Genomic DNA, 24,054 nt, shown 5'->3' on the forward strand with positions numbered 1-24,054 from the left:
GGGGTCAAAATGAGGGTGAATAAATTTCAGCGCTTCTTTCACTTACTTATTGCCCGGTGGCCTTGGATGAAGAATGAATAAAGAAAAGCGCTGTCGAAGGGTTGATTTTGCACCGGCAGCTAGAAGAAATCGATTGAATGCCGTGCAGCATGCGCGCACACACACACACATACAGTGCATCTTGCGTCGGTTTTTGTTCGTGATGGAATTTAAATTAGGATCGATTTTGTTGTTGTGAAAGGTCGTTGAATAGTTGAAATTAATTTTTAATAAGTTTCCGACAAGGAAACTGTAGGTCTTTAGCTCTAATCAAGGCTTATTGTAAGGAGCAGCTCTCTCGGGAGTACAGCGAGCAGCAAGGATTGTTTTCCAGAATATGAAACATAAAATTAACCTTTCATAATATAGGAACTAGATTACGTTTGAAGTTTCACACTTCAAGAAGAAATTAAATCCATTTTCCACGAGATTTATTCCAACCAAGAATCCGCTAATAGTGCTCAGCAGTCATCACGTTTGACCTAGAATACACAACGCAACCCCATCCGGCCATTATCGGGTACGAGTCCTTTCAGCCGGGTCTTGACGTTTGATAACCACTATAAAACGTGGCACATTTCAAGTCCGCTTGCCAAGTTGCCAATTGAACAGGACCTGACTGGCAGCAGCACCATCGCCATCGTTTCTGATGCTTGTGCGGACAAGTGCAAACAGACCACTCGTCTACTAGCAGGAGGGTCGAGATTAGCATCCTTCAGCGATAAAGCGATAAACCGGGGTGAGATGGCAGGGTAGTGGGAACGCGAACGAGTACGTCATTGGTCACGTCATTTGACTAAGGGGTGATGATATCGCTGCTGGGTTGCCTTCGAGCGTAAGCTGTACGCGTGATATGTAACCGTCCGTCCCATCTGTCCCGCCAGCCGTGAGTGTGTGTGTGTGTTCGCGAGTGAATCGAGCGAAATGACATTGTTGATGTTGACGACGACGATGATGATGATGACGGCAGCTCATCAGCTCTATTTGCGTACCGACCGAGATTTAGAGCATCAAGCAGGGAACGAGCGCGGGCGCGCCTGCTGCTGCTGCTGCATTTTGCATTTTCCTTTCGGGGGAATTGATTTCTTTTCGCCTTCGTTCGCTTAGAAATGCATGACAAAAAGGGTGGAATTTTTCTCCCCTAGAAAGGATGATGGTTGCAGATCGCATCTTCCAAATGATTTGACATGATGATGCTTATTGAACGGGCGAGCAAACGGGGGTTGGTGGGGTTGCGTCGTCCCTGATGGGCATAAATAATTGATGATCCGTTGCTACAATCCCCCGCCGCCCGGGGCAGATGAGGGCTGCTGCCAACGAATGGGTCCATCGGGTTCTTTGCAATTCTTTCTTTGTGTGTTGTAGCTGTGTGTGTAAGTGTGTGTTTTGATCGCACAACCCTTACCTTTGACATCGTTTCTGCATTCTGGAAAGTAACTGCGCCGGGCACGATGCGTACGTTGGCCCCGTAGCTGTTCGGTATCTCGTCACTGTCGTGCAGCGGTCGTCCGGCCGGTCCCGGCGGTCCTGGAGGTCCCGGCGGTCCTGTAAGAATGGTTTGTTGGTGTGCACCGTTGGAAAAAAAGGCAAACAAGAAGAGAGAGAGAGAGAAAGGGAGAGCAAAACGACGCACACATCGCATTAGAGATTGATTACGGTAAGTGGAAAGGATAATTCTTCCTGCAAGTGCTACTAACGAAACGCATCGGCGCTGAGGGAAAAGCAAAAGATGAGTGTGTGTTTGTGTGATGGTAGCTTTTGTTGACAGGCAAAGGATGTGGAATTACAGGAGCGCTGGGTTACAGAGCGGCAAATGTGCAACATAAAACCTCAATTCGTGTGATTCGTCGTCGCGTGATGCGATTTGGATATAATGTGAAGGCGAGGGCAAAATGACTGGTGCGCCCGTAAAACCTTGAGTTACAGTAGTGGAAAGCAAATGGAATGGATTAACGTTTCACAACGGTGCTCTGTACGAGCTGTATTTGCAGGTGCATGGAAATCCATTACGATAATGCAGCCGTCTTGGAGTGGGAGGATTGAAAGTCGAAGGGGTAGAAATAAGTTTATTGCACAGTGAAACCCAAAACTGATAAAAGAGAATTATTGTGTCAAGGGTAATCTAACGTCCTAGTTTGAGACCTGTTTCATGAGACGCATGAAATGGCTTTAGCTCGTGATATTTCAAATGCAATGCGTGAATAATTAGATAAACTGGTTGAAGTGCATAAATTCCTAAGAGCTTCATGTTAATTGAAATAAACCTTACACACAGAGGTTAAAAAAAATGTTCCAAAAGTTCTGAATAATGCATAAAACTCGTAGAAACGATTGAAAAAACTATAGGAAGTATCAAATCATTTGCGAGAAAAAAACCAAAAACTTTGGGAAATCCCTGTATATCAGACATGTTGGGAAAAAGTCAAGATTTTTTTTCAATTATAACTAAGTAATTACATATAACACCTCGGCTTTTCTAAATTGTCTTAAACTCCTTGAGCTATTTATGGGCTTGGCCATCTGTGACTGATTGATTTAACTTCTAGTAGAATAGTTAGGCATGAGAAAGCACATAATTAATGTTAATAATGTGACCTTTTTATCTATTTTTCTCCACTTATATGTTTTAACTCACAATTTAAAAGTTAACAAAGGTACAATTTTCATCGTAAAAAAAAAATTGTACAGCTATGGATTTTCTAAATCATGCTAATTTCAACCATAAGGCTCAAAATAAAGAGTAAACGAGCTCTAAAAGCACTTGTTTGGATCCTGTTCTTTCTAACATTCAACTACAAATTATCCACAAAAGAAAGAAAATGCAAATTATAAAAGCGTCAGAATTCTCAGAAAATCCTACATTCACCTATGTTGTAGCTCACATTGAATAGGCAAAGTCATTACTGGTATTACTTTACACGTTCGCAGGCGCTTCTTTAGGTACAAATCAAGATCAAATGCAAAGAAACAGAAAGCATATCCTAATTGCTATAAAACGCGCAACAATCACAGCAACGACGTTATTAAAAATGGATTTTGACTCCAATTCCCAAAATCACTCCATGTAACGAGGTAAGGTAAAGCGATAGGTAGACATTTCCAGTAAATAATTTGCTTCGTAAATGTTCGGCATATGTTTCTCGATGAAAAAGAAAGCGTTGTTTTATCACTTCACAAACGCAAAATGGCCCAACAATCGGTTGACGCTGAGCTGGGAGCGCACAAATACCGTTCAATCACAATCGGTCTCATTTACTAGGGCGCAATGTTTATTATTTCTGTTTTAACTGCAGAACCTGTCAAACGTTGAACGCTGAACATTGATTGCTTCACTGTAACCGCTCCGAAAAAAACGTATCAATCGCTACCGCGTCATTATGACGATAACAAAGCACGCAAACAAACGCGTGACAATAAGAAACGTGGGTGCATCGCCGGGCGTGAAACACGATACCGAGATGAGATTAAGATGAAAAGCACCGAACACCGAGAAAAAGATCATCATTCATCGCTGAACGAAGCGGTTTGCCGTGGGTAAATTGTTATTGTGTTGTGTGAGTGCAAGTGGGTGTGTGTGTGTCATAAAAATAGAAGGAAAGAAAAAAAAGCGAAGGAAGCTCCCCAATACCTATTACACCAAAAGGAAGCGAATGGAGTGACAAACCAAGACCAGAGAGAGGAAACACCAAACTAAAAAGGAGAGTGTGGAAGTGGAAGTGGAACAAATCAATTTGCTTTTGCTTTGCTTTTTTTTACCGAGCGTGCTGTCTTCGTAGTCCTTGTGGTGTTTGAGCTCTCGCAGTGCCTTCAGCTCGTCCAAACTGGACCGACCTCCTGAGTGTGGCGGGCGGAAGGAAAGAAGTGGTGTGTGGTTTTGAGAGACAAGAGATTAAGTGCGTTGAATGGAAGACCGTGCGCGTGCACGTGAGTGTTCCACAGGGTGGTTAATTATGGTGTCCGTCAAATGTTGATGTGTTTGTGTAAAACTTTTGAGCTAGTGAAAGAACCTCAATAGCATAACGGTTTCTGTTGTGTGTGTGTGTGTGTTTATAGAGTGAAAGGTGTTCATCAGCAAACTTACCCGGACGACCGTAAAATCCATGCTGCGAATCACTGTAGAAGGGACTGCGCGAATCCATCCCGGGCTCACCCTTCTCGCCGACGATGGACAGTCCAGGCGGGCCGGGCTGTCCGGGCGGTCCCGGTGGTCCTGGCGGGCCGGGCATGGGGATGTACTGTACGCCACCGTCACCGGAGGCAGCGGGCAGACCCGGTGGGCCCGGCAGTCCATCGCGTCCATTCATGCCACGTTCGCCTTTATCGCCTTTGAGCTGTCCAGAGGGAGAGGGAGAGTGAGAGAGCAGTGAGGCAAGTGAGAATCAGAAAGTTTTTAATCCTTCCCAACACATGGCGTCACACACACATATTAGTCCTGGCTCGGCGCCTCCACAGCTGTCAGTCAGACACACACTGCTCGGTTCCACATTTCACACAAGGGCACACCCGCGGAAAAGTTTGACATTGTTTATTCATTCCACTTGTGTTACTTTCCCCAGCGACGCTTCCCACTACCACACCGGAGGTATGGTGTGTCTAGGTCGCCGAGGGGAACGGTTGTCAACTACAAATGAAGCAGTAGTACCAACTTCACCTTGTTCTACACTTTCTTGCTTCTCGTTTTGTTTCGTGACCTCGTGGCACACATGGACAGGGAGAGAACTGCAATAGAAGGTTGAGGTTAGGCTGCGCGGTTCGTACCGCCGATGCAAGTGGAAGCATCTTGAGAGCGTGTGTTTCCTTCAGAAAGGGGGGGGGGGAAGGGCTACTTGCTTGACAAGGTTGTGAGGGACTGGCAAGGTTGACTGGGGACAGAGATTTGCTTCGTTAATTTTGCACAACAGCCCTCGACTTGACTCTGAGTACCGGTGCACAGCTGGGGCGTGGAGACACGGAATGCGCGCCAAGCAATCCCCGTGAGCTTTTGCGTCATTCCGCAGGAGTGTGAGAGCTGCTGAAATGTCTTCACACACTACTGAAAGTAAGCATCCTCCTACCCTTCCGCCTCCCCGTCTCCCACTGCTCGGCTGTAGCCTATAACTTTACACAGGCAAAATAGATGCAGACAACGGCAACAGCCAGTGTTGCCAGCAAAAACCTGGGCAAATGAGCATTCCCAATTTTATGTGATGCATTATTTATGGCGGTACATTAACTTCTTCTTGGTAAGGTTTGCTTTGGCGGCTGCACAGAGCTTGCAAAATGGTAGATAGGCGCCAGCTCGGAGGGTGTTGTTCGGGGTGTGACGAGCATCGTTACGTTGATAAACACTTTTCGTGCTCGAACGAAGCCAACGAGCAAGTGCGGGACTTTGGAAGTTTGGTGAGGCGAAAACTTTGGAACGTAAGCGATGCATGAAAGATGACATCGACTGTCAGGGTAGCTCGAGTGACAATACCCCACTTGGTGTTTAGAGAGCCTGTGTGAGTGGTACTGGCGATGCAGTTTGGTGCGTTTGAACGCGCATAAAATGGGCTGCCTTTGATTGAGTCACACTGCTTTCATCAATAATGGAGTTTGTAAAGAAATTAGGTTTGTAATGCTTGTAGTTTTAATCCTCAAGGAGAACTTATCTTGATTTTTTTTAAAATTCAGTGCTGTATTATGAAAAAAGCAAACAAATTGCTTGGCATATATTTTAAACTACTTTCTATATTAATTCTAGTAAAAAATTTCAAATAACTTTACATTTCCAGATTATTTATTTTTTATAAATTAAAGACATTAAACTAGTAGCTAACTCCAATAACGGCCCCTTCTATATTTTAAGCCAGAAATCTGGAATTTCATCTTGTCAGTGGAACAATATTCATCATCCCGGTTGTATCCTCTTGACAGTTATTAGATTGGATTTTGTACAATGAACAATGCATTTTATAACCGTTTATTCCCTTTTTCTGTCTGAAATCGGTTATAGTAGTTTTAATAAATAAAAAAAATCAAAATTTGTTTATCCTTTCTTGACAAAATATTTGCAAACATATTCCCGACAAAAATCTATCATTCATGAGCTAACCTGAACGAGCCTGTTACGAATGTTTACATGTTTTTAACATGGGTGAAATAATTTTAGGCTATTTTAGCGTGAACAATGAACTGTTCACAATGAATGTGAGTCTTGCATTCCATGTCGAATCGCATGGAAGATTAGATTTCTTTTAAATTTCTCTTCGAAGACCATTGTAATCGGTAGCTCGATGCTATTTTCAATCTGCATGGCTAGTCACACGCAGCACGTATTGGCAAAAGCGTGATGTTTCTTTAACTTCGAAAAAGGGCAGCATATTTTAGTTTTCTTACATGGCTTTAGTTCTTGAAGGCGTATAAACTATGAAACATTTACTTTATGTGTCACCCCATGAAGTTCCAAGTGCTCTAAGTGGTTGGGCAAGTATACATAGACGTTACAAACACGACTAGGACTTTATACCTGCTGAGACGTTATCAAATTATTATTAATCAAAAACAAGCGTTTTTAAGCTGTGATTGAGTTATAGTTTTATTTAGAGATGCTAAAAAATTCGTCACTTGACTCGGGGCTAAGACGAAAGAGTGAACTTTATTCTCTCCCGTAACCCGATCGTGAGCCTTCGGGAATACTTGGCCCGATCAGTGTTGGACGTTGTCCACACTAAGCTTTTACCGTGACGCCATCTATCGGCAATTTCAGGTAACAACACCTTCTGCGCAAATCGGTCGTTAATAATTATTAACAATACACATTGAAAGAACATTAAAATTAGATGAAAAACTACACGTCTAATTTTGTCCCACTGTTCCTATTTTAAAGTGGCTTCAGTATTGAATAGAGCGTGCCTTCTGGCGAAAGAAATCCTTCATTCCACAAAATCTACCACTAATCAGCCACAGCTTTGGCGCGAGACCGAATTTGAAGAAACTTTGCAAGTAAAATTGGCGGGAACGATAGGGATAGATCATCCTCTCACTATCGGACGCTTTTCAACGGGCAAGTATAATTTAATGCTAAATAGAACATGAATTATACGCTCAAGCATTAGGACAACGGTCTACGGTCAAGGGAAGAGACAGAGAGATGGAGGTAGAGCGAGGGGCAGATGAGTAGCAGATTTCTATCTTGTCATAAAAAAAACTTGCCCTTCAAAAAAACAACAAGAACATACCGAGGCAGTGAAACTCAACCTTCTACTATCTCGGTGTGTCGAGCTTAGGGGAAGGAAAAAAAGCGCCGAGGAAAATGTTTCTTAAATTTGTACTGTTTTCAGTTCACCTTCAACGAACCACATTCGGGGGCTGTGAGTGAACTTTTCAGAAGCAGAGGCAGGGAGGGAGGCAACACAAAATGGAACATTTAAGAGAAAACTTTCCACCGACCGGCACACCAGTGCGGTGCACAAAGCGCGGCAAAGGCAAATCAGTGAAACACAAAACTTTGCACCGAACGGCGTGCGCGGACACCAAAGAGAAACGCGATTCAAATAATCGTCGCCATCGCGAAGCAAGGATAATGTATCGTCGGTGGTGTACCGATCGTCCCTGGCTCTTCGCTCCCAACCCGGGGTGTTACGCTGGCATTCAGCTCTTCCCAGCTGAACGTAGCCGACTGGCATTTAAGGAGGGAAAATTTATGACCTAGAAACCCTGGCCAGGGTAGCGATTTCAGGAATGTAGTCACTTTGCCTGGACGGGCTAGCCCGTGTGGCTGGCCCTGGTACGCTTGCTTGCGTCTCTGTTCCAAGCTAAGTACAGCTAAAGCACTCTGCCCAGAGCGTACGTACACCAAGTCCAAGGGAGGGAAAGATTGTCCGATGGGAAGAAAAATTATCGCCCCGAAACATTTGCCCTTAGGTGTGAGCTGGTTGGAGGAGGGTGGAAGTTTTTCACACTGATTTTGCAGCGCATGTCCACTTGCTTTTGCAGCCGCGAACCGTGTGGGCCCCAGCATGTGACGGTAGTAGTAGAGTGCAGGTATGCAGCAAGGGGTGCGGTGATTTTTCGCGTTCCACCAGCAACGGTTCGGGTTGATTTGTGGGACGCCCTGTCCGTAGCTGAAACGGTGTTGAGCGAAAGTTTTGCAGCTGGTAGGACAAGAAAAGTGTTTTTTTTTTTGGGGAAGGAAAGGAAAAGTGAGACAGCATTGATTGACCTGTATTTTTTGTCTGCGCTCTATAATGTCTAGCAGCATGTAAGATTACATCGTTTCCGCTGATACAACCTTTCGAGGCCCGTGGTGGAACGGTTTTTTCCCCTTTAAACACAAGACACTCCTATTACTTTCGCGCTCGTTCCGGCACAACACTGTACACACCATCCCGCCCCGGTGGATAATGAAGTGAGCGAAGAAAAATCAGCCAGTGGAATCCATCCATTACGGAGCTGTCAGTGCCGTCGCGTGGACGCGCGACAGCGACTGGGCCGGGAAGGATGTAATGTGGAGTAATGGAGAAATGGGGCGGTGGTCGTCATGTCGGCGGGACAAAAGCGATAAACTTTTGCTTTAAAATTTGTACCACCAGCACCAGCACCAGCACCGTCTCCGCCAATGGTGAGCTTGCAGAAAGCCATGATTAATTAAGTACGCTTCACTCGATGAGGGTAAAGTTTTCATTCGTTGAGATTCTCTGCAGGTTTGCACTTGATACAGTTTGCGTGGATGTGTGTTTGTTTGTGTGTGTGTGAGCGAGTGTAGGGATCTTTTTAGAAAAGTGAAACTAATTCTCGCGCACATACAGTACAACACGGAGCGTTGTACAATTTTTCTTCAAAGAGGCTTAAGTTTGCCCACACACACACAGCATAAAGCGAGCACACCGATCTCAGCCTTGATAATGGTTTCACAGAATTTGCAAGCGGCGGAAAGTGCTCTCGAGTTGCCTTTTCGATACATTGTCGATGAAATCTTTTCAAGGCATGGGAATAGTTCGTTCTTTGTCAGGCTTCTTACTGGCTCTGGTTGAATGTATGTGTGTGTGTGTCTGAAGAGCTTGCTATCCCGCCAAGAGCTTTCCAGAGTGCAGAATTCAAATGAAAAGTTACAATTCCAGACAGGTCTAAAAATAACTGCAGGTGTGTGTGTGAACGTTTCATGGCAACAAGCCATTTCTTCGTGTAGCACAAGAGTGTGATAAAGTTTGTCGCTTTAACTCTTGCAGTAACGATTATTTCTCTACTAAGCTTTTGAGAGTTGATGCTGATAAGCTTCTTAAGTACAATTGGAACTACTTATAGAAGTCTTTCAAACTGAACAATATTGTTCAAAATATTTCAACGATTTGTTTTTTTTTTATGTTTCAGTTTGTAAGTGTTCTCTGGACGAATACCACTCACCAATGTTTGTTGTAATAGTAGCATAGGGTTAACAGATTCTCTTCTTCTTTGGCTATCAGTGACTTTTTGTTTTACACATAGCAGTATAGTCAGTCCTACGTATGGGTGCACGGTCCATTCGGGACTTAAACATATGACGGGCATGTTGTTAAGTCGTACGAGTAAACGACCACCAGACCAACCGAACAGATTCTAAATAATGGAAAATATGAGGTACTTGTAGTCGCATTTTCGACATCCAAACTAAATTAAGCAAATTGCATACTTTCGGGCGGTTTTGAAAGTAAAGATACACTTTTCAATATAAAAAATGAACAACATTCAATGTTTGTTGTTCCGTTTAGATGTTGCTCATCCCTGAACGCATCATTAGTCAAAGAAAATTGGATTGAATCATCTAGAGAAATTGTTCCGACGACCAGCTTCAGAAAGTGAACTTTCATATTTTTTGAAATATTATCTCTCGGTAATTGTACGCCTTGTAGTATTTTATAATAGTTTCATGATGAAATTAGCTTTCATTTTTCCATCCGGAGTGGAAAAAAGTATGTTATATTTATCTTTTTCTTAATATCTGTTTCTTTATCACGAACCTCAACATAAGCTGCAAAACAGACAGGAGTAGGCATTGGCGCAGAGAGCACTTAGTGTGTGACACCAACGAGAGCTGTTACAAATCACAATACACTACAATACTTACGCCCCGCATTGCCATACTGTCGCCTTTTTCACCTTTCGGTCCCTGGTCTCCCTTTGGTCCCGGTCGTCCCTGTGGATTATTGTGGAAAAGTGGGATTTTCGAAAAAGATAATAATTAAAATTGATTACCAGCCCAGCTTGCCACCATTGCCGGGCTTTGCAAGTTTCGCTATAAATTCTACTTACCGGCCACGTTTCACCCATACCGCCAGGCTTGCCGGGTGGCCCGATCGGTCCCGGTGGGCCCGTCTTCCCCCGGCGGCCTCGCTGTCCACGCTCGCCTTTCTCTCCTTTGTTGGCCTATCGAAAAAAAGGGAAACGAGTAATGGAAACAAAAAAGAAAGTTTACATTTACATACACAATGATCTATTACAGGTGAAGCGTGTCATAAGATTCAAGAGCAGGGAAAAGGAGAGCAATCGTGCAAGAATTTCAATCATCAAATAATAAGCTGTACTGTATGAGCAAAAAAAAAAAACGCTTATCCTGAATCCGCAGTTCACACTTTTCCACTCGAATTCAATTAAGTGCATTCTGTTGGACACACACACACACACATCACTCTCACGGACGAATGCACACGGATGTAATTCACCTTTGTTCAGATAACATTTTTTCAGCTCGTTTTGATGCTGCACCTCACCTCTCCTCGCACCATGTCACGTGTACTTGAGTTCCGCTCTTCATTCTCTTGGAAATGAAAACCCATTCCCATTCCGAGAGGAACATGTTATGAAATGCTATAAAAGGATGAAATGTGTGTGTGAGTGTCTACGGTGAAGAATGTTGCATATTGTGCACCGCCGGAAGCGCGCACCAGGCGTGCCTTTTTTTGTTGTTGCTCTTGTGCTCCATCTGCGCCTGAATGTATGCATTACGAAAGCGACTGAACACGCTCACCCCTATGCACCCCATCGCCCCGGAAGGAAGGAGGGCAGAACAATGTTAGGAAGCTAATAAAGTACAAACTGCAACAGCAAACGGTGCACTTCGGCCCCCCGTCCGGTGCAGTCACGCTTTACATTAGCTTCGCGACAAAGGGAGGAACAAAAAAAGGGGGAAATGCATATGAGGAGATGAAAAAAAAGAAGATGGACGCTGCGGGAGAAGAGAAGTTCAGTGCAGCAGAAGTGTAACATCATTTGGTGCGTTTTTTTTTTCTCTCTATGGCAGCGAACTGTTCTGCTCTGTTCAGCGAAGCAGCTGCATGTCTTCTTTCGCATTTTACGGCTTCAGAACATGTTGAATACTGAGCTGGGTGAGTGGGTTCGTTACTCCTTTTTTTGTCGCTGCTATTCTTCATCATTGCATGCGTCTGTGCGACTCGTTTTGCTTGGACGGTTGTTGAGTTTTTTTCTTTGTTAGAGTGTGTCTGCAGCTTTTCCGGGATGCTGCAGGGCAGTGGCAATGCTTCCAGATTTCATGCACCTTGTGCACCGACCCAGCTGCTATACCCCACTAGCCGGTGGGAATGTGAACGATGTCACATAAATTGTCCAATAAAGTTTGCAACCGGAGCCGGTCGGTGTGATGTGATTTACCGGTTCTCTGCCAGTAGCGTCGCGATGCGCCCGTAAACTTCCTCCCAAACCGGCCCCGGTTTAGCAATGATGCACGATGCAGTGGAGGGTGGGGGAGAGTGGCAAGTGTGAAATGGAAACTTACCCGCGACGAGTTGAATGCTGCGTTTTCGTTGATGATAAACTCCGGCCCCTTCTCGCCCTTCGGCCCGGGCAGTCCCCGTTCGCCCTTGTCGCCCGGCAGGCCCGGATGGCCCGGAAGTCCGGTTTCGCCCGGAAGTCCGGGCGCACCGTCGTATCCGGATGGACCGCGTGCGCCCGGTGGCCCGGGTGGCCCCGGCTGACACTGACACTGATCGGTCGTTCCGTTTCGGCCACCCTCGGTGTGCATGACCATGCCGGGCGGTCCCGGTGGACCGGGTGGGCCCGATTCGCCCGTGTTACCCTTCTCACCCTTCGGTCCGGACGCGCCCGTCTGCCCGGGGAGTCCCGGTATGCCCGGTATACCGGGCGGTCCTTTCGGCCCCGTTTGTCCGTGCGCCCCTTGGTGACCCTGCACGGGTGGTGTGCGCGCGTGGAAGGAGAGAAAATAGCGTGATTCATTAATTTACACATAGTTGAAGGGATTTGTGGAGTGTATTAGTAGTTGTGTGAGTAATTTGTTAGAATAAAGCTAAATATAAAGATAAATGTGTCTCAGAAAAGCATGTCTAGAATGGTTTTATGAAGTCTTAAGTTATTATTTTAAGCCATTGAAAGGTTTTTTTAATTCAAATGAAGCTTGATCTACAGGATGTTAGGTTTGAAACGTTAATTGAAAATACTGCAAATTTTGAAAAAAAAAAAAAAAAACACTGTAAAGGATGATTGGTTATAATGTGTTTTGTGGATCAGTGTTACACTTACATTTATTTTGTGTTGTATAGATTCCACATGAAAGTTTTATTAAAAACCAATCGTAAGACATGCTCTTATGAGACGGACTTTCCACTAAATACAATAAAATTTATAGCAATTTTAAAAATAGCATAAAAGTATTTTATGCACACCAACACACTCAAATTACATGGGTGTTTTTATAATTTAACAAGAAAATTGATTTATACACCATGCACTTACTTTTAATACAAACAAATAAGAACAAACCTGCTACAAAAGAGAACATTGTGCAAAAACCTTTTATAAAACAGCGGTAAAGAAATAAACAAAAAACCGCAATGAAACAAGCTACAGACAATCCCTTGAGATTACTACGGAACGGGATTTAGACGGGTCGGAAAATGTTGGCAACTTGTTTTTATCCTCCTCTTTAAAAGAACCACTCGCACTTGCAAATGCTAAATCGCAGCGTACAATACCACGGACACAACGAATGCTTTACAATTCCTTCGAGGCGGACGGCAACCGCGCACACGAAACGCACCGAAAGAGAGAGAGAGAGAGGGCACGTCGTTAAAATATCGCAAAACAACAACACAACAACATTTGGCGAGACAAAACTTTTTCTCTTGCGTTTCCCTGTCGCACGTGTTTTTGTTTCTGTTTTTCTTACATTTTCCGTTGTTTCTTTGCTGCAAAAGGTCGTGTACTACGGGGGGATTTTCCTTTTCAAATTGTTCAGTAGCTCCTGTGCCCAATGTTTTGTTTTAGCACGTGTCTCAAGGGAAAGAATTAAGTTCCTTCCGTGACATTTTAGTGTGAAATACAGTGAAAGAGCAAGAAAAACATATTGCTTTGCCTCACATTTCCGGTTTGGAAGGGCAATAACAAACTGAAAGATGAACGCTAAGCAAGAAATGTCCGTAACATTATGCCTCACGGGCTGAGTATTTCAGTGGGATTCGCATCGGAAAAAGCAAGGGAATAAAATGGAAAACCGAAAACAAGATGAACATAAAAGGGGTGTATACAAAACAGTAAAACACAGTCATGTGGAGGGCGCAGCGCAAAAGGAATCAATATTCATCAGAACTAATCACCACTAACAAACACCAGCTCACACTAACAAATGAAATCAATCTTTTAATCAAGCAGAAATAAAAACTTTTGATAAAAAAACGCGCAAAAAAAGGCTCTCCAAAGTCTACTAAGCGAAACGGAAGAGGTTAAAAACTAGATCGGACAAAACAATGCAGCTTTTTGTGCGATTTCTGTGGGCATTATGCCCCGCTACTCGAAAATGCCACTCTTTATACCGTACCCGTTCACCTTTGGCACCCGTCAGACCCGGATCACCCCGGTCACCTTTGGTACCGTGTTCGCCCTTTTCGCCCGGGAATCCGATCTCGCCCTTCTCGCCCGGTTCACCCTTCAGGCCGGGCGATCCACCGCGCATTCCCTGGATCGGTGCGCCCAGCATGGATTCCTGCAGTTGGCGAGGATCAAATGGGAAATGGGAAAAGGAATGGAACAGAACCGGAAGAGCAGAATGAGCAAAGAGAAAGAGAGAAAAAAACATTTGCGTACCGGTTAGAATCAGCGCGAACTATAGACAGAAAACTTGGCTGTGTCTTAAGTATTGCATTTTTTTGTCGTCGCTTGGTTTTTTTCAGTTCAAGTGATTCCGAGATGAAGTTTTTACTGATATTGTTAAAGTAGAAAAAAACACAAGTACAAGAAAATCCAGTTTTTTGAATGGGTTTCTCCATTCCACTTGGTTTCGTAGTAAAAAAAAAAGAGAATAAGAATTGAAACAACTAAAAACACACACACACACTTTCAACCAGGAAAGGTTTCCGCAGTTGACAAACACCTAAATGAAGGTAAAACTTTTCTACACGTTGTTATGGCACTACCGTGGAAGTGAAATGTCCCTCTGATGCCAGGTGGTGCCCGTGAAACGCGAAGGAAAACGGATTCATCTTATTTGCAACGCTTTGGAAACCCCGCGACGGATAACAATGAAATATGAAACAAAACGAAATGGTGCGGGAAAAAAAACGCACTGGAGCAAAGTTTCCTCTTTCACGACGGTCGTCATTTGCACACTGTCACGTTTCTATCTCGTTTTGTTTCCGCACCGGAGTTTGTGCAATTGGAGTGCGCAGGATGTAGGAAGTGGTTTTCGCGTGCTTTAAACGATTCAATTTGGAAAGGTTAAGCGAATGCCCTTTTCGTCGCGATTGAGGTGAAGAAAAAAAAAAGAGCTCGGAAAAGTTCCTTTCTATCGTTTACGTGTCTTTATAATTTGTTGATTGTTCTTGCAGTTGGAAAAGGTCTTGCAGGTTCAAGCGAACGTTTTAATCTGTAGATATCTGGCAATTTTTGTCAATTTTATATAAATGTAACTGTTTGAAATAAAGATTTTGATCTTTGATGCATATTTTCACCATTTTGTAATGTTTTTTGTTGCAACATGTGCCTTGCCGTTGCAGTTGAATAGCATTGGAAGTTAAGCACATTTTTAAATCGTATTATTTTGAGTTATTTATAACATTTTGAAACAAAAAAATTGGGTCGAAACTTGCAAAAACTTGCCAACATACTGTACAATTAAAAAGAAAAAAAATCTGTTACTATCACTGATAAAAACAGAATACAACACGTAAACTGGTAACACTTAAACAGCAGCTTGAGGCTTGCACTGCCTTGAGCAGCTTTCAACTGCAATCACCACAATGTGCACGACGAAATCGATGGTAAAAAAAATCTAAGATAATCCCTCGCAGCAATGAAAGAAACACGTACGAACTTCTTTTCCACTTCCAATTTTTTGCTTGGAACAATAAATGATTTTTCACTTCACCGTGCAGCTACCGTCAGGTGTGACAGTGCGCTGGAACAACAGCAATATCGGTCCGCAGGGTCTGCGCTTACTGTGACGCCGTAGCCACGCACCACGTATCCCAGAGCAAAATGCCATTGGGTCCGACTGCACACAATTCACCAGCTTCACACCACCGGCAAGCAATATATATCTCTGTTCGTTTCATAAATAATATTTTATTGGTAGGGGTGCTGCAGAACAACGTGAGAGGATCATGCAGAGAGGTGCCACCAGTTACATGTCACAAATACACACACTCACATACACGCGCTAGAACGTTTTGATTGGACTGTATGAAGACGACCGACCGGCTCTGCGACTCTGAAGAGGATTTGTGCGCTAACGTTTGTCTTTTGCTACGGCTGCTTGGATTACACAACACATCTCGCACTTCGTTTGCAGTGGTGACTTTTGTGCTCGGTGAAGGTTGTCAAATGGGAGGAGAACTCCCGCTTGCAAACAACCGCCGCGAGTTGTATAAACAAAAACAAGGTGCAAATTGAATAAAGCTAGATTTGTCATGTTCACGCTTCTTTTTCTCTTTTTCGGTCAGCTCAGTAGCAACCAATTTCGCGGTTTCAGTTTTTGAAGAGATTCTTCTTCGCTCATACTTCAGTTTCGTTGTGTTTAACGGTCGCCAACGGTACTAGAGATGACGTGCTACGCCTCGGACGATTAGCAATAAGTGCTGTTAAGCGCACTGCTGTAAATTGTTTGATGCACCGGTGAAAGTTCCTTTTACCCGATCACACCGGGCTTTGTTTTTTTAATTACATCGAAAACTAGCAGCATTTTGAACACGGAACACTTCCTCCCCTGAGCAACAGTATACCCGTCGCCTGCGCACACTATTTTAAGTGCCCGCATTATGGTCCTTTTACCACAAATTAAATTTTATCGAGCAATAAGAAGCATCCGATGCATTCACTCTACCCACACACACACACATACACAGAGCGGTGCGGTGGTGAAAGTTTCCATTCAGTCGCAAATTTTGCAACCGGCCAAAAGGGTAAAAGTTTATCGAGATTCAACCCTGGTGGTCCGGTCCCGCTGTCGGATGGGAAAGTTAGTCTTCCGGTTTCCGAGCACGGGAGCCCGCTTTTCTTTCTTTGGTCCAGGAATTAGTCCGCTTGTCACAGTGCACTGGAGACAATCGAGTCCTTTGTTGTTTCTTCTCGGTTCAGGTTGGAAAACTTTCCGGGCTGACGACACACAGACACACACATACCGTGTCGTCGGTTGGGTTATTCTCGGCGACACGTAGAGTAAATTTAATTATACCCGGAGATATAAACCTGGTTTACCACAATAAACACACGCACACCCAGGGAGGGCATGTTGGGAAAACAATAAGGATGGATATGGAAAATAAAAACATAATGGAAAAGAATGGCACGCATACACTACAACCCCGCTCCCACCATGTTTCAAAGCCCACCATGTTTCCCTCCTTTTACTCGTGTTATACCTTGAACATCCGCGACGGATTCCAATTAGTCTAGAAAAAAATCGGTTAGTTAAAGTTTGGATAAAACCGGTTATGGTTATGAGACAGAGACATGAGACAGAGAGATACAGAGAACGGATAGAGAAAGAGATAGAAATAACTCGTGCGTTAGTGATGGGGCTGTAAGGCAAGATGCTGCTGGATTAGCGGCTAGGTTAGCGGTTTATTAATAGTGTGCTTTGTGTGTGTGGTGCACGGGCACCACACGCACACAAAGCACAGGCACCAGTTGCAAGCGCATGTTAGTTTGTGCGGCGGTACGCCGTTGATTACTTACATCATAGTTCTCGGGAAGCCCCGGAGGTCCCGGTGGGCCGGGTGGGCCCTGTACACCGGGTGCCCCATCCAGCCCCGGTTCCCCCTTGCTTCCGTGCAGGCCCTCCGGTCCGGCCGCGCCCTGGTCACCGCGGTCTCCCTTGTCGCCCTTCGGGCCGGAAGCACCACGTTCGCCTTGCGGACCAGTGACGCCCTGTTGAGAAGGTAAATAGGCAGCGCGTTAAAATCTCCGCTAAAAAACAACGAGAAGGATGTTGATGAATGGGACGCTTACCGTCAGACCGGGAGAACCCGTCTTGCCCTCCTTGCCGGGCATGCCCTGTGGGCCGCGAAGGTACTCGCGCAGTTTGCTGTCCATTTTCAGCTCCTCGATGATGAGGGATGCGTTACAAAAGCATTGCCCTCCGTGTTTTCTGTTTGGCAGTGTGTCGTAGAGCTGAGGTGAGAAGGGAGAAGAGTGTAAAGTAAAGAAATGCTTTATAAGTGACACGTACGTTCGGTGGAAACACATCCAATTCGATGTGAGAAGTTGGCTTAAATGGATAATAGCTTGATAAACATCAACAATTTAGGTGGCATATCTAGAAGTGGTTTGAGGCATTTGAATGACATACAACTGCAAACCATCTACGTTTCGATAATTCTTTTCCTTTCATCCCAGCTTCATATTATTAGCAAATAATTGCCCAGAGAAATAACGTGAAACACCAGGCGACTCCACCGGTTATAATCTTATTTAAACACAGCTTATTAGCGTATAAACGTTTATATACCGATGAAAAAGAATGTTATACAAGCTGAAGAGGAAATTAAACTAGCTCTAAAGTTGGCTGGAATTGTTAATGATTAAACGATTTATTAAAGAGAGATAGAGAAAGAGGGCGAAGTGATTCAGCCATAATCATCTCAGTTGATAGAAAAAATCATACATATAAATCGATTATAATGGACTATTGTTTTCATACAAAAATATCTTATATTTCAAAGCACTCAGCTTCATTTATCACTCTCCTAACATGGACTCGATTGAATATGATACGTGCAAATGGCAAGGTAGAAATTCAATCGGTGATGGAGGCGCCTAATACTTCACGTGAAAGCTTCCAAAGGTGTTGAATGGCAAACATAGATTACAATCAAATTATTATGGTTATAAATTACGCCTCTTCTTAGATTTACATTAGAATGGTAAGAGTTTTTCATTTAAATCATTAAAATATTATGACAAATTTTAGTTATATATTTAAAATATGAGCAATAAATTTAAAAATTAATTGTTCGTTTTAGTTACAGCAAAAGTTGCGATTTAAATACTATAACAACATCGAAATAATAGTAACTCAAGCATTTTTAAGCATTGGCTTTTTTATTGTTTCTACTGTTAAATTGTTACTGTAGAATATTTTACAAAGCAACTGATGAGCAGTTAATCTCATCGTATCGGAGAAAGCGCAGCGACAGCCTTCAAACCTTTTTCATCCCCTAGCAATCATTTTTATACGTTAAAACCCCAATGAAACCTTACCTGTGATAATCGTTTCTGTACACACACACACGTGGTATACACGGCATTATTCATGTTAGCATGGTAAACGAAAAGCGACAACAGTTGGGCAATGCATGCGATTAGTGAACAGTCAAACAAGTTCCATTTAAATTGACTAAACAAATCCAGTTAGTTAGATAACGGTATCTTACCAGCTCATCGCCAGATCCATCACCATCGAATGCGCCGCCTCCCTTCGGGCCCGCTACACCCGGCGGTCCCGGTGGACCCGGCGGTCCCTGCGGCCCCGGTGGGCCCGGTGGCCCCCGTATGCTCTCCCCCTTGGTGCCCCGTTCTCCCTTGTCGCCCTTCAACCGGTAGCCGTACTCGGGCGGCGGTGGCGATATCATCGGTGGTTCATTGAATCCATCGTCGTCACCACTTTGCTGTAAAGGGAAAAGAGAGAGAGAGGGAAAATAGTTGAGCATTAAAACGAGATGAAATGACGGTGGCAGGAAAAATCGACATGCGGGGTATTTAATTTTCTCAATCAAAATCCTCTCAATCCGGCACTTGTTTGTGTAGGCAGACGGCAAACGGCAGCAAGGATAAATGGCACACTGATTTTAATCAAAGCATTTTAAGAAGAAAACGAAAGTATCGAGGATAGAAAAAAAAACGCATTGAATTGTTTCTGTTGATAAGCCCTGACGTCTCCCGTATAAGGCAGAAAGAGAAAGAGCCCATTCGAAACAGTTATGCTCGATTGGACCGATGAGCGGTGGGATTAGCGTAATTAGGGGCCTCCGATGATATTAATCGTTCCGCAAAGGTTGGAAGGTTTTCACCCACCGTCCGCGGGTGAGGGTTGGGATGGTTGATGAAAGCGAACAAGCCTGCTTCGCGAATTAGCGCAGTGAGAAGGACAGGCCGAAATGAAATCCGCTCGATAATTGCTTTTGGCCAGAAAAAAAGGTACGATGAAGGATGGATGATTCCACCCGGCCGGAAAGCCATCGAAACGAAGAAATTACTGCGATGTTTTGTTTGTGTGTAAGTGTATTGAACGATTTCGGTACGAGTTCGATTTTCCGGAAGCAGCGACGGACCCCGGGAGGTTTCAGCGGCCGCCTAAGGCAAGTTCCGCCTAATTTATGCTGATTAGTTCATCATTTTTGGCTGATTGGTTTGCCGTTTGATCCTCATTGCTCGACGTTTGCTAGCGCTCCCCATCGAAGCGGGAGGTAGCTGCTGCTAATGAAAACGATTTCATCGCCAACGCGACTTCTATGGTGCTGTTTGAAGGGGGAGTATTTGCGGAGAGAGGGAAGGACGGTAATGTTGTGTGATTCGAAGGGTTTTCTGCGGCTGATTGGCAAAGGTCGAGAGCAAAGAGAAAATTACAATTTTATTCATTTTAGTACCTCAATTCGAAGGGATGATGATGATGATGATTATGTTTCAATTGCGCTTGTGAGGGTTGTATTGATTGTAAGGAATGGGCATGGGCACGAAAGCGGTAAAATTTTGGGCAAGCTATTTGAAGGGATCAATCACTATTACTGCCCTCCCCACATTTGATGATGTGGTAATGTTTATGATACTGACGTTTTAGATGGGGTTGGAATAAATGCTTCCAAAGGGAATATTTGATTTTCGTAGAAAAAAAGAATTGGAAATAGAAACAGGCTCTTTTTGTAGCTTAACATGCTGGGCGATTTTCATAATCTTTCCGTAAAATTTTATCGCCAATTTCATTGTGCAACGCCTGTCCTTCTGGGAAGTAGTAAGCGAGAAACCAAGCAAAAATCCTTGCGCTCCTTGTTTGAACCAGAACAGCAACAAAAAAGGTAAGGTGTTGTGCAAGGTTTGTACGCCATGGCTTAAAATTGTCTTAAGAGCGTAAAGCTCTCATCGCATAAGCTGCTGCTATAAGCTTAACAATTATTTCGAATACACACAAAAAAAGAGGGGAAGCGTGAAACAAAGAACCCTCACAAGGAGAAGAAAGTAAATTTTTAGCTTACGAATGCTAAAACCGGAACCGAAATACGACGGAAAAGCTTAATCGTACCAGGAAATTCTTGTTGTAACCGTGTCGCACAGAAAGGAATATTGGGGGTGGAAAAAAACATTAACGCTTCAATAAATTTAAATTGCGTTTGCGAAAAAACCACAGCACATCGAAGAAGGGACCGAACGGCGACATTAAAACATTTTCCACCCTTTTTTGCAGTTCTAAAATGGCAATGAACGGGGAGTGATATTTGGCTAGTATTCGGTAGGGATTTTTGCTTTTCCGTTTTAGTCAATTCTTTTCTCTTTCTCGATGCACTCTATGCAATTGGTTCAAATTGAATCCTGCACGGGAATGCTGTGCACCATTATGTCCCAAAACTTGTTTCATTTCTATTGCAGCTGTATCACTGCAATTGGATAAAAAAAGTAGCCAATTCCAGGAATGTTGCAAAAGTCCCAAATTGTACAAAAAACATAAAATAAAAGTGTCTTACTAGAAGAAAACACGGTCATTTTGCCGGCGTGTACATTGTTCGGGAAAGGCTTTCCCTTGTTTTCGTTAATACCGTTTTTTTTTGTTCTGTTCCACCCATTTCCTTTTTGCTATTTCATAATCCAATGGATTATAGCGTTTTAAACAGCCGCAGTACCAGTGGGTGCAGTTGGCGAGCAAGGCTAAAACATTGAGAAATTGTTTCCTGGCCACCATTTTCATCAAGGCGCATCGCAAAACGCGTACAATTGGAAGAAAGAAAGATTCTCCCTGAAAACAAATTAAAAATCTCTGCAACAACGAACAGAGCGTGGGCCAGAGTTTGGTGGGACAATAGTTGGAACTGTCGCAGCAGTTTCGGAGCTAGTGCACGAGAATGGACAAATTTGAAATAGCGTACCACCTCCGGCTAGTTTTCCCGCTGGATGAGCGCACTGAAAATGTCTCCATTGGACGCGATGCGCAATGAAGGAAGAAATATTGCTGTTTGATGGACGTTCCGATCTTGGAAAGCATCCCCCCCCCGCACAAAGCGAAGCCAAACCATAGACAATCTTTGGCAAAGATGGCCTGTGATCATTCGTCCGTTCAGTTTTAATCTTGCCGTTCGTCGGTGTTTTGGGGCGTGCAACTTTCACCGGTCGGGGCAAAATCAGGAAGCCGGTTAAATATTTGTCAAAGAATAATTAAAAGTTCGTCTTCAGAAGATGAAACGGAGGAGAGAGCGAGAAAAAAGTGGAGCTTTCTGAAGCGAAAGTTGTCATGCGAAGCGACGCGTCCTCAAAGGAATAATACTCGGAAAACTTGAGCTTGATATTGGTTGATTTTGGTGTCCCAAGCCATGCGGAACCGCCAGTTTGGCTGGAACCAATCTGTTGTCCGGGGGCTGATGAGGCGGAGCAGATGAGTACGGATATTGTGCATTTATTGGTGGAAGTAATAATGCTACTTTCCCACACTGTATTCAACGCTCGGGACAGCGCACCGTTGATTTTGGCATCCCGTAGAGACGCGCACAGTTTTGCCCCCCCCCCCTCCCCCGCTAGAGGCAAGGGGAGGGGGCAGAAACGTGATCGACCACCCTTTGGGTTTGCTGTGCGAAAGTGCGCACAAGATCACAACCCTTCCAAGAATTGGGTGTGCCGAAAAACGGAACACTGTGCCGTCGTCCGGCCCGGCCCGAACACTTGTCAACACTTATGCTAACGTCGTTTAGCCGGCCACCATCTGGTCCGGGAACAGGGTTATTCTACCGGGCGGAAAAGCCTCGTAAGTGTGTTGAAATAAGTTAATTAAACCTCACCCGCCGCGTGGGACTATAAAGTTGTTAATTTAATTTCTTTCCCTTTAACCACCTTTTGGGTTGGAGCAGGCGCTTCCCGGGTATCTCGGGCAATATGTAGTGCAACTGGATGGGCTTCATCTTCATTGCGAGAAGAACCTTCACAAAGTTCTATATATATATGTGTGTGTGTGTGTGTGCTTGGTTGTGGTGTGCACGCAAGCCAACCGCAACGTATTTTTCTTATGAAGAAGATTTGCTTTTATGTGTATGTACTTGCTTAGTTGATGGGAAAGGCGGATTAATACTTTTTTTTTGTGTCGCTCCTTTCACACTCGGTCTCCAGACGAAGGATAACCAAGGGACATACAACTTATTTAATGTATGAAGTACAACTTCCGACCACGTCCATTTATCGTCTCGCGCGTATGGTTCTGCGACTGTGGGTCCCGGTGGAGTGTGGCTTAAGGAACATTCTTTCAGACCGCAAACCGGGCACAGGGTGGTGGAGGTGCACTCACACACAGGCGAAGCAGTGCTGTATGTGTCTTGCTGCCAGCAGACGGCGGACGAGTTAGCTAGCTCACCTGCTCCCTTATGCGATGGAGATCCTTCCGGAAGATGATGCTCTCGAGTCGAGCTGTCATATTTCTTTGCGCCACCTATTCTTAGTAATCTCTCTGCTGAATGGTGCGGAAACGGCGCAACGGTAAGGTGAGCTTCAAGTGAGGTAGAAAATGTAGTGCACCGTGCACTGCGGGGCATTGATATTGCAGCCACTTACGTTGGTTGGTACGTTGGCACTAGGTTAAGAAATGAGAGCATATTTAAAAAAAAAAACACGCTCGGCAATATAACTTAGGGTGACCCACCGTGCGCAGTCGAATATGCTTGCACATGTTACTTGTGCCTAATGCATTCTCCCAGTGAGCGTTATTAATGCTTGCGCTCTGTTGAAATATAATTCAATGATATTTACTATAGTGCTCAACAAGTGAATAGACACGGATTCAATTTAAAATTACAGTGACTCACGGAGTTGATGGTACAGCGCACCGAATACAGTCAATTTTGATTTTACATTTCTTTTTTCTGCTCTTTATTCTCTGTCTAGAAGTCATTTGTTATTTTATGAAATAAATAATACAGTTTTTTGGTTTATCTGTCAGCAAATGATAGATAAGTCAACAATTGATATTAAACCTATGATTACACAAACTAATGTACTGAGCCGGAGATCATGCTTAAGTTTTCATGAGCAACGATGAGTGATCGGAAAGATGAATTTGCTTGTTCTATGTCCAAATCGAATTTGATTTGTTTCCTACAATTATGACTAACTTAACCTAATCATTACAACCACCAACGCTGCTTATGGAATGGTTTTTTTTTCAAATTAAAAAAACGCTTTGAAATGTATTATGAAATAGGTTCTAATGGTTTGCTGTACAAATCAATTTGCACTTTAAACTCTTTAAATAATTCCGCAATAAAAATAACAATTTTTGCAAATTTGTTTTCATAAAAGTGGCTTGAAATTATGATAACAATATGAAAAAATAAGCAAGGAAGTGCAATAAAGAGCTTAAAATCATACAAA

General features: G+C 43.8%; 1 protein-coding gene across 3 annotated transcripts in view; it reads right to left on the reverse strand.

The window, feature by feature from the left end:
• Nucleotides 1-24,054, reverse strand: part of LOC121591560 (collagen alpha-1(XVIII) chain) — a 192,350-nt gene that overhangs the window by 30,951 nt on the left and 137,345 nt on the right. For all 3 annotated transcript variants that reach the window (XM_041912209.1, XM_041912210.1, XM_041912211.1), the window contains 12 exons: nucleotides 18,873-19,106; nucleotides 18,700-18,714; nucleotides 17,449-17,610; nucleotides 17,176-17,367; nucleotides 16,860-16,889; nucleotides 13,823-13,987; nucleotides 11,768-12,175; nucleotides 10,288-10,401; nucleotides 10,103-10,171; nucleotides 4,121-4,370; nucleotides 3,796-3,873; nucleotides 1,445-1,584 (listed from right to left, as the gene is read on the reverse strand). In XM_041912209.1, coding sequence (XP_041768143.1) covers nucleotides 1,445-1,584; nucleotides 3,796-3,873; nucleotides 4,121-4,370; nucleotides 10,103-10,171; nucleotides 10,288-10,401; nucleotides 11,768-12,175; nucleotides 13,823-13,987; nucleotides 16,860-16,889; nucleotides 17,176-17,367; nucleotides 17,449-17,610; nucleotides 18,700-18,714; nucleotides 18,873-19,106 — 1,857 coding nt within the window. The remainder of the gene's footprint in view (nucleotides 1-1,444; nucleotides 1,585-3,795; nucleotides 3,874-4,120; nucleotides 4,371-10,102; nucleotides 10,172-10,287; nucleotides 10,402-11,767; nucleotides 12,176-13,822; nucleotides 13,988-16,859; nucleotides 16,890-17,175; nucleotides 17,368-17,448; nucleotides 17,611-18,699; nucleotides 18,715-18,872; nucleotides 19,107-24,054) is intronic.

The sequence above is a fragment of the Anopheles merus genome, chromosome 2L, assembly GCF_017562075.2.
Source record: "Anopheles merus strain MAF chromosome 2L, AmerM5.1, whole genome shotgun sequence".
Classification (NCBI taxonomy): domain Eukaryota; kingdom Metazoa; phylum Arthropoda; class Insecta; order Diptera; family Culicidae; genus Anopheles; species Anopheles merus.